Source organism: Hemitrygon akajei, chromosome 1 (assembly GCF_048418815.1).
Source record: "Hemitrygon akajei chromosome 1, sHemAka1.3, whole genome shotgun sequence".
Classification (NCBI taxonomy): Eukaryota; Metazoa; Chordata; class Chondrichthyes; order Myliobatiformes; family Dasyatidae; genus Hemitrygon; species Hemitrygon akajei.
The window spans coordinates 49220671-49230526 of record NC_133124.1 but is presented as its reverse complement, the minus strand read 5'-3'; the positions used below and the strand labels follow the sequence as shown (position 1 = coordinate 49230526).

The following is a 9856-nucleotide window of genomic DNA, read 5'->3' as shown; positions in this document are numbered from 1 at the left end:
CTTTAACATTTTGCATTTAAGCTGTACCGAAGAACCCAAAAGTGAACAATTCATGAAAATATGCTTTCTTAATTTACTAAGTATTTAGGAGCTGTCAATTTTAAGTCTCCTTTAGACCACATGACTAAATATACTTCTAGTTCTATAAATTGAAAGTATCAACACTCAGCTACATGTAAAGACAAGTTAACTGGTGCCAATTACATTAAGTATCTTCTTGTGCCATTTCCTGCAATCGAGAAGTAACTGGGAATAGACTGAAGTACGTGATTCTGCAAAGTTGCTGCTGATGCCCCAGTGCTGCTTTTTTCCCCGTGTGCAGATGACTGACAAATTTGAAGTTAGAACAGATTAGAGACCACTCAAAACACCAAAATATCAACATTTTAAGTTTGTGTGTGATTTCAGATCAATGAAGATTTTCAAGCTAATTTGGTAGCTTCACAAGATGTAAGTACAGTTTGAAGTAAAGCTTTTCCTCCAGTCTGATCAAAACATCCCATGATTTACGAACAGGTCTACCACATCATTCTCCCCTCCACCCTCAGGAGAAATAAAACTCCATTGTTTGAACTCCTGACTCTGGTCTAAAGTAAACAGGCTTTGTTGTTCATTGTTTAAGACATCAGAACTTAATACATAGATTGCCTTAGTAAGCAGCTTTTAAGATTCCCTCACCATGTAAAACATGGAAGATTTTGTTATAATAATAATTTTACTTGTACTTTCCTCAGATTTCTGCTGAGCTGGCAGCCATGGATAACTAGAACATTATCATAGTTGAGTTAATGGCAGGTGTTAATTCAGTGGCAAATAACTACCGTGACCACAATTTAATTAATATCAACTCTTAAGCAGCTAAATATTTGGAGAGGATGACATAGTTTAAAACATCCTTAGTCAGGTGTGGAGTTAGCAAATGATTTAATGCAATCATTAGATTATTAAAGACTACATTAAATTGTTAAAACTAGTATTTTCTGTATCCACATGTCATTTCATAATTTAATTACTTTTCAAGAGGCAGTTCACATTATTCTTGCTCAGTATATAAAAAAACCATTGTCTATTTCTGTGGACTCAACATTCTGCATCTCTTTGATTATCTAATCCACATCCCACTGCATTCACTGATCCATAACTAAACTCATTCATTTAATAACAAATATTTTCCTGACTGTTAATTTGATACTAAATGTTACATTTTAATGAACTTCTGGAATTCATTTAAAGGAAACTATTATACAAAAATTACACAGTGGGAAGGATGTGTCCATAGAAAAACATAAATTGGAAATTTCTGGTAGCTGGTAGGGAAGTGCACTAGTTAAGATGCTCAGAGATAACACTCAACTGGATCATATTTAACTACCGGTAACTAAATAAACTGAGTTGCTTGAATTCCTATCAGAGAATTAGGGAAGCTCACATCCAACACCGAGCATACATGTTTATGGTCTTTGGCAGACAGAATTCTGTTATGAATAGAGGAGGCAGAGTGTAAAAACTTATACGTAACTTCAGTTGTGCAGAGTCATAAATCAAACAAGGAAAACTCCAAAGCAAAACAAGTATGGAACACATAGCTGTAAAGGTCAAACAAATGATTATTAGACAGGGATAAGATTCTACAAGGCACACCCATCATAAATAACGGCATTAAAAGGAAATGCATAATGGACAAATATTTAACAACCTGTTTATGTGTTAAATATTTCTGAAGGGGTACAATTCAACTTACTTTCCAGTTTGCAAGACACCTGAACCAGAAAGTGATTATTTCCTGAACAGTGTCCTGTGGTGTACTTAGTGGATCCAAATACCTTACACTTTGATCTGAAACAGATGGTAATTAACAAAGAATTTCACAGAAACAAAACCTATCCTGTAAAGGGACATTTGTATATTGAGGTCTGGCTGACGCCGAACATCTCACTCACTGACATTTGGTAGACGGATATGACAGTATGGGATATTTAAAAATAGTTTTATTATATAAAGTCAAAACATGTTTTTTTTTAAAAAGTTGGTGGAAAATACATGGCTAAACATATCAGCATGCAAGCTGTAACAAATAAATCTTTGCCATCAAGTCTGTCTTGTTGCACTTCTGCATTCAGTAAATAACCCAAATAAAAAAATAGAGTATTTACATTATATATGCACACAATGTGCAGCTGCATTGACGGAAGGCACAGAGGAGGGATCCCAAACGATATTGCACTCCATGGTGCTGTGCATAGTTTTAACAGTCTGAATCATCAAAACTCTCATTTTCCAAGACTTGTATCCTAAATGTAAATCTTAGAAGTTGCTTCAATAATTGAAAAAAATATAATATCTTGATGGAACAAAGCAGTTAGGATGTTTTGGCAATGAACTTGAAAAGGTAATTAGAACTAGTCCTCAATGTAATTCCAGGTTTCTCAGTGTGCTATGCAGCATCCTGATTCTTCATGTTTGTGCAGAAGTGACATTCTGGAGAAAGTTTTGGCACAGTTTTTGCACTGGTATTTCTTCACATCGGAATGAGTCTGTAGATGTGCCCTCAGGTTGGATCGGTCAGCAAATGCTCTACTGCAGTGTGGGCAAGAGAAAGGCTTCTCACCTGAACAGAAACAAAATATTTGAATGACTTTTTAAAATAAAACCAGATTTGTCAGATTATAACATAATTGCTGTTATTATTTTTGTTATACAAGTGTACTTCAACTGGTTAAAAAAAATTAGTAAAACGAGTTTGAAGTTCCATTAACTTACAGTATCCACACTTTATTAAAAAAAAACTCGAGGTTAAAAATCAAATCAGCTGTCAAGTATTCATTGTGAGCTGATGTGAGTTCTAGAGCAGGATGGAAATGTTAATAACACCTTTTGGTGGCAGGTGCGTTTAGATCAGTCGCAATCCAGCCATCAGTACCATTCTTTTTCTTTAAGGGACAGCAATGAAAGTACAACCGCTCTCAAATTTATCACCTACACCATCTCTGGTCCACTTACAACGAGCCCTGAGCCGGTTCTTACAAATCTGTCAATACTTATCCTAAATGCAACTTCAAAATAAATTATATTACCATAATGCATTTTACACACTTAGAAACTGCGCATTTCCTTCTTTCTTTTAAAGGTGGCAACAAGCGCAAAACTCGATCAGCAGAGCTACTGTGCCCCCACTACATTTTCCGATGATGCACTCAGTTTGCTCCTTGGCAAGAATATCTACCAATAACATGGCGTGCCAGACTGGGTATTTAATATTTTGCTTATGTAAGCGTCAAGCAGGTAAACGGGAGCAGCTCAACTAGCACACGTCCCGTTACACTCGGAGCCACACTCACCCGTGTGTGTCCTGATATGCCCTTGCAGTAACCACGGTCTGGAGAACGCCTTGCCACAGATCTTACACACACAGGGCAGTGTGTGGGTCCGGATGTGCATCTTTAAGGCTCCCAAGCTGACATACTCCTTTTCACAGTATTTGCAGCTGAAGGACTTTCGCGTCTGAGCGTCGCAGTGTAGTTGTTTATGCTTGGCCAGTCCTGAGAAAGTTGAGTACGCCTTGCTGCAGAAGTTGCAGCGGAACTTCTCCGCGTCCACCGCGCTCTCGCCCGAGCCCCTGCGGCCGATCCTCTCCTCCTCGTCGCTGCCCGAGGTCTCCGAGCCATTGGCGTCCCCGGTGAGCCGCTCGCACTTGGACTGATGCCGGGGGCTGAGCCGGGCGGCCGGGCACATGCTTCCATTGCTGAGGGGCGAAGGCTGAATGGCCGTGTACTCGGAGGCAGGTGCAGGGTCGCTCGGGACAGGAGAGGGTAGCAGGGCCGAACAGACGCTGCCCCAGACGCTCCCGGGATTGTAAACGCCTGAACTCAGGATCTCCGGCTGAGGAATTATAGGCATCGGATAGCTCTCATACAGGTAGGGAGAAATGATGACTGCAAAAATAAACAAAAATACACAATGTCATTTAAAAGCATGCTGCTATTTCGATAGAGCAACTTTAAATGATCCCCTTGCTTCCACTAATTTTAACTGTATTTCGTGTCAAATCACTAAAACTTGCAGTTTTCTCTGAACATTTGCACCAAACCCGATTGCATACATCGTTATGTGCACCGCTCCTTTACATAACTGCAACAAGACCACAGTTTACCTGTTTGCGTGTCCAGTTCTCCGTAATTTGGTTTTTTGCTGGTGCTAAAATGTTTCTTAACTAGGAATGATCGCGGCATTTTGGGGCAGGGGGGGGTGGGTCTGGGGTGGTGGTGATGGGTGGGCGGTAGGAAGAATTCAGTAATATTTTCTACGGAATAATCCCGGGGTATGGGACGGTGAAAGCGAAAGCACCGGCACTTTTTTTTGGCTGTGGAGAGAGAGTTTGCAGCGGCAGGCGAGTGGATGGAGCTGCCGGTGGTCTGCGCAGCAGCCGCGAGTGCGGCACATTCCTGCAATGTGCTGTAAATACTCCAGAGTCAGGTGCAGGGGGAAGGCGCGCGCGCGCAGATTTGCATCGGCCGCCCGGCCGGCCAATGGCGGGCCGCCGTTCGCCGGCCGAGGGGCGGGCCGAGGGGCGGGGATTGGCGGAGGCCGAGCTCGCGCCAAGCGACAGGTGCTGGGGATTGAGACGCGCCGCTCGAGTGTCGGGACGGGACGGGGCGAGGGGCGTCGGTGCTGTCAGGACTTGTTGCCCCGTGGAGCAGGCGCATTCCTCTGCTCAATCACTTGTCTGGTCTGATACACATGGTGTTTATCCCTCCTGGCGTCAAGTGGGACGAACACCTTTCAAACGGAGTCTTGGAAGTCAGATGTGTGTAAAAAAAAGAGCGTCAGGGGAACAAAACGGCAGATCTTTGCATTATGTTTCCTTGTGTGGGGGGGAGAGGGTCACGCAAATAAAACACTAAAATTGCGTCCCGCGAATTAAAGGATTAATTAGCCCTAAAAAGTGCCCCCCCGCCCTATGATAGGCCAACCTGTTGTAACTGGGAAAAAAAATGAAAAGGCAGATTGAATGAAAGTATTAGAAATGGAGATGCTGAGCTTGAATTTTATATTATCTGATATCGATTATGTTTGGGTGTAAGGAGTACAACTGAAATCTACAAGGCAGATTGGAATGACATTTTTTGGTGCAATGGTGATTGTGAATGAGAAATGTTCCGTGTGCGTATTAATAATAAATCTCTGTTGCGAATTTAAAATGTTCTATCTTACAGAACTGTTAAAAATAACTTCGAAAACGTGAATATTACAAACAAATGTGAATTTGTACTTCGAAGCAGGTGGATGAAAACTTGATTAAAATGTTCATACGGAAGGGGGGGGGGAATGCCGGTGTTACAGCCATCGTGTTTAAGTTAATTCCAACACAATGTAAGTGAAGACTTAGTTTCACGTACAGATATACTATACTTCAAGGATGATTGTCACCGTGACGTGAAGTTAACAGTCAATAAAATCAAAGTTAATTTCAACTGATCGGCATTGTCGGGAATTGGACCTTTTGGACTGATGTTATAAACAGTATCGGAGACAGATTCACTTAAACATGGATTAGGACAAAGTTCTGAATTCAAACAAAATACGAATTTTATATGAGCAAAGCGCAAATTTTACACGCATCTCCCGATGTAGCGATGTTTTTAGAAAATAAACGATCGAAACAGCTTGTTTAATCAGTATTTATTAGTAAATGTTGGTAAATGTTTCTGGAAGCAATACGAATTTAACTTTATTTTCAGTGCAGTTGTTCTAAGCAGATACGGGCCATTCACTTCATGTTCAAGCACTGCTCATACAGATGTTTCATCGGAAAACATTAGTCTGCAAAACATCTTCTTAAACGACTGCTCGCACCTGTCTAGCCGCATGACTCCAGGCTGTTGTCGGGTAGATTACATGCGGAACAGTTGAAGGAAGCAGGTATGAGGATCAAACCATGCAGATCCCATAAACTGGTGCAAACATTTGTCTCCAGTTCTATCTTGGCAAGTGTTCGGCTCAGCGCAACCATTTGTGTCTTCATGCTGCCCTCCCTGCTGGATAAGGCGCTGAACTGCAGGACAAGGGGGTGCAAGTGATTTCAATAATCAAATGCCACCACCACGCGGTTGGAAATAGCAGGAAAGCCAGTAAACCTGGCAAACAACCTGTTGGCAAAAGAGTGACAATATGTTGCTGACTTGTTGATCACGTTATATGGAGGATATCCTTTCATTTTTAGTATTCACGAATGTGAGTGATAATCCTGTGTTCGATATTTAATTCGCTGAGGAATTGGAGTTTAAAAGTCGGGAAGTTATGTTGCAACTTTATAAAACCATATCTGGAGTATTGCATTTAGTTCTGTTTGCCCCATCATGTGGAGGCTTTGGAGAGGATGCAGAAGAGGTTTAGCAGTATGTTGCTTGGATTAGAATTGTTTTCCGTGGAGTGCAGAGACTGAGGAGAAATCTGATAGATATTTATAAGATTATGAGAGGCATAAATAGAGTGAACTGTCAGCATCTTTCCCCAGGGTTGAAATGTCTAATAGTAGACAGTAACAGAGGTGGTTACCAGGCTGGGTTTGAACTGAGTACAGAGAAGACCAGAGAATTGGACAAAGAATCTTAACTTTCAAAGTAAATTTATTATCGTACATATATGTCACCATATACAAACCCAAAATTAATTTATTGCAGGCATTCACAGTAAATACAAAGAAACACAATAGAACAAATTGTACTGGTTAGGCACAGGAGTACATTCAGCCAGAGACTCATTCCACCGAGATGTAACACTGAGCATCATAGGAAGTCATTCCTACCTGTGGCCATCAAACTTTACAACTCCTCCCTCGGAGTGTCAGACACCCTGAGCCAATAGGCTGGTCCTGGACTTATTTCCACTTGGCATGATTAACTTATTATTATTTAATTATTTATGGTTTTATATTGCTATATTTCTACACTATTCTTGGTTGGTGCGGCTGTAACGAAACCCAATTTCCCTCAGGATCAATAAAGTATGTCTGTCTGTCTGTCTGTCTGTCAAATGAAAGACTGCATCCAACATGACAAACAACCAATGTGAAAAGGACAACAAAGTATGCCAAGACAAAAAGGGGAAAAAAACAAGTAAGCAATAAATATCAAGAACATGAGATTAAGAGTCCTTGAGACTCAAGTCCATAGACTGTAGGAACAGTTCAGTGATAGGGCAAATGAAGTTGAATAAAGTTATCACCACTGGTTCAGGGTGATAGTTGAGGGGTAATAACTGTTCATGTACCTAGTAACATAAGTCCTGAGGCTCCTGTACCTTTTCTTGATGGCAGCAGTGGGAAGAGAGCATGACCTGGACGGTGGAAGTCCCTGATGATGGATGCCACTTTACCGTGACAATCCTCCATGTAGATGTGCTCAGTGAAGGGAAAGGCTTTACTCATGCTGGACTGCACCGTACCCACTACTTTTTGTAGGCTTTTCCATTCATAGGCATTGCTTTTTCCATACCTGGCAATGATGCAACCAGTCAATATACTCTCCACTGCACATTTATAAATATTTGTCAGAATTAAGATGACTTGCTGAAACTTTGCAAACTTCTAAGAAAGAGGTGCCTTCATATGTTCTTTGGAATGGTACTTGCATGCTGGACTTAGGACACATCCTCTGAAATGATAACACTGAGAAATGTAAAGTTGCTGACCCTCTCCACCTCTGATCCCCCGATGAGGACTGGCACATGGACCTCTGGTTTCCTCCTGCTGTAGTCAATAATCAGCTCCTTGGTCTTGCTGGCATTGAGGGTTATGGTTGAGTGAGAGAGAGACATTGAGTGAGGTTTAGGGTGATGTTGAGTGAGATTGTTGTTATGACACCACTCAGCCAGATGTTTAAACTCCCCTCCTGTATTCTGATTTGTCGCCATTTTTTATTCAGCCAATGATAGTTGTGTCATCAGCAAACTTAAACATGCTTCGTACGGAATGCAGGCTACGAGCTGTGAATCACTACACACAGGGTAGGCAAGAATGAGCAAAGATGAACAAAACAGAGGGAACTTAAATAGACAAATAAATAAAGGCACAGGTACACAGCTAATTAAAGCAAGACACAATTGAAAGTAATCAACTTATCGTCAGGAGAGGAGAGCATTGGAACCTAGAAGACACTGGTGCTCCCGGTGGTCAGACAAAGGCATGACAGTAAACCCTACCCCCCCCCCCCCACCCCCGACAGCCCCTGGTGATCTGGAAATCTGATCAGGTTTGGATCCTGGATGTCACATAAGGAAACCACAACCTTTCATCTGGGCTGTAACCCTCCCAATCCACGAAGTACTGGAGACGGCCATGAACAAGATAGGAATCCTCACCTCTGACCCAACACCCTGCCTTTTCAGTCCATAGACTATAAGATATAGGAGCAGAATTAGGCCATTTGGACTATTGAGTCTGCTACACCATTTCGTGATGGCTGATCCAGTTTTCCTCTCAGCCCAATCTCCTGCCTTCTCTCCATATCCCTTCATGCCCTGACCAATCAAGAATCTATCAGCCTCTGCCTTAAATATACATACAGATTGCCTTGAAAGATGGCAACTTGTGGCAAAGAATTCCACAGATTCACCACTCAATGGCTAAAGAGTTTCCTCCTCATCTCCATTCTATAAGGACGCCCATCTATTCTGAGGTTGTGTCCTCTGGTCTTAGACTCCCCCACTATAGAAAGTATCCTCTACACATCCACTCTATTAAGGCTTTTCACCATTTGATAGGATTCAATCAGGTCACCCCTCACTGTTATGAATTCTAGTAAATACAGGCCGAGAACCATCAAACGCTCTTCATATGACAAGCCATTCAATCCTGGAAACATTTTCATGAACCTTCTTTGAACACTCTTCAATTTCAGCACATCTTTTCTAAGATAAGGGGCCCAAAAACTGCTCACAATACTCCCAAGTAAGGCCTTACCCGTGTTTTATAAAAGTCTCAACTTTACATTCTTGTTTTTATATTCTAGTCCTCTCAAAATAAATACTAACATTGCATTTGCCTTCCTCACCACAGACTCAACCTGCAAATTAACCTTCAGGGAATCCTGCACAAGGAATTGCAAGTCCCTTTACATCTCAGTTTTTTTGTATTTTCTCTTCATTTAGGAAATAGTCAACCCTTGCATTTCGTCTACCAAAGTGCATGACCATACACTTTCCGACACTGTATTCCATCTGCCATTTCTTTGCTTGTTCTATTAATCTGTCCAAGTCCTTCTGTAGCCTCTCTACTTACTCAAAACTACCTGTTCTTCCACCTATCTTCAAATCGTCTGCAGGCTTTGCAACAAACCCATCAATTCCATCATCCAAATTATTGATATAATAATTTGGACATTATTTATTTGGATTTCCAGAAGGCATTGGATAAGGTGCCACATAAAAGACTTATCCATAAGATAAGGATGCAGAGAGTTGGGGATGATGTATTAGCATGGATAGAGGATTAATTAACTCATAGAAAGCAGAGAGTTGGGATACATGGGTGTTACTCTGGTTGCAATCAGTGGTGAGTGGTGTGCAGCAGGGGTCGGTGCTGGGCCCGCAACTGTTCATGATATACATTAATGGTCTGGAAGAGGGGGCTGAGTGTATTGTATCTAAGTTTACTGATAATACTAAATTGACTGCAAAAGCAAGTTGTACAGAAGATACAGAGAGTCTGCAGAGAAATATAGATAGGTTCATTGGGTGGGCAAGAGTCTGGCAGATGGAGTACAATGTTGGTAAATGTGAGGTCATCCACTTTGGAAGGAAAAATGGTAGATCAGATTATTATTTAAATTGTAAAACAAAAACTGCAGCATACTGCTGT

General features: G+C 41.4%; 1 protein-coding gene across 1 annotated transcript; it reads right to left on the bottom strand.

Annotated features, from left to right (window-relative positions):
- Positions 1 to 907: 907 nt before the first annotated feature.
- Positions 908 to 4546, bottom strand: snai2 (snail family zinc finger 2). The gene is made up of 3 exons (XM_073042664.1): positions 4151 to 4546; positions 3339 to 3932; positions 908 to 2608 (listed from the first exon to the last, which is right to left on the bottom strand). The coding sequence occupies exons 1-3, from the start codon at positions 4227 to 4229 to the stop codon at positions 2427 to 2429; spliced, it is 855 nt and encodes a 284-aa protein (XP_072898765.1). The 5' UTR covers positions 4230 to 4546; the 3' UTR covers positions 908 to 2426.
- Positions 4547 to 9856: the final 5310 nt, after the last annotated feature.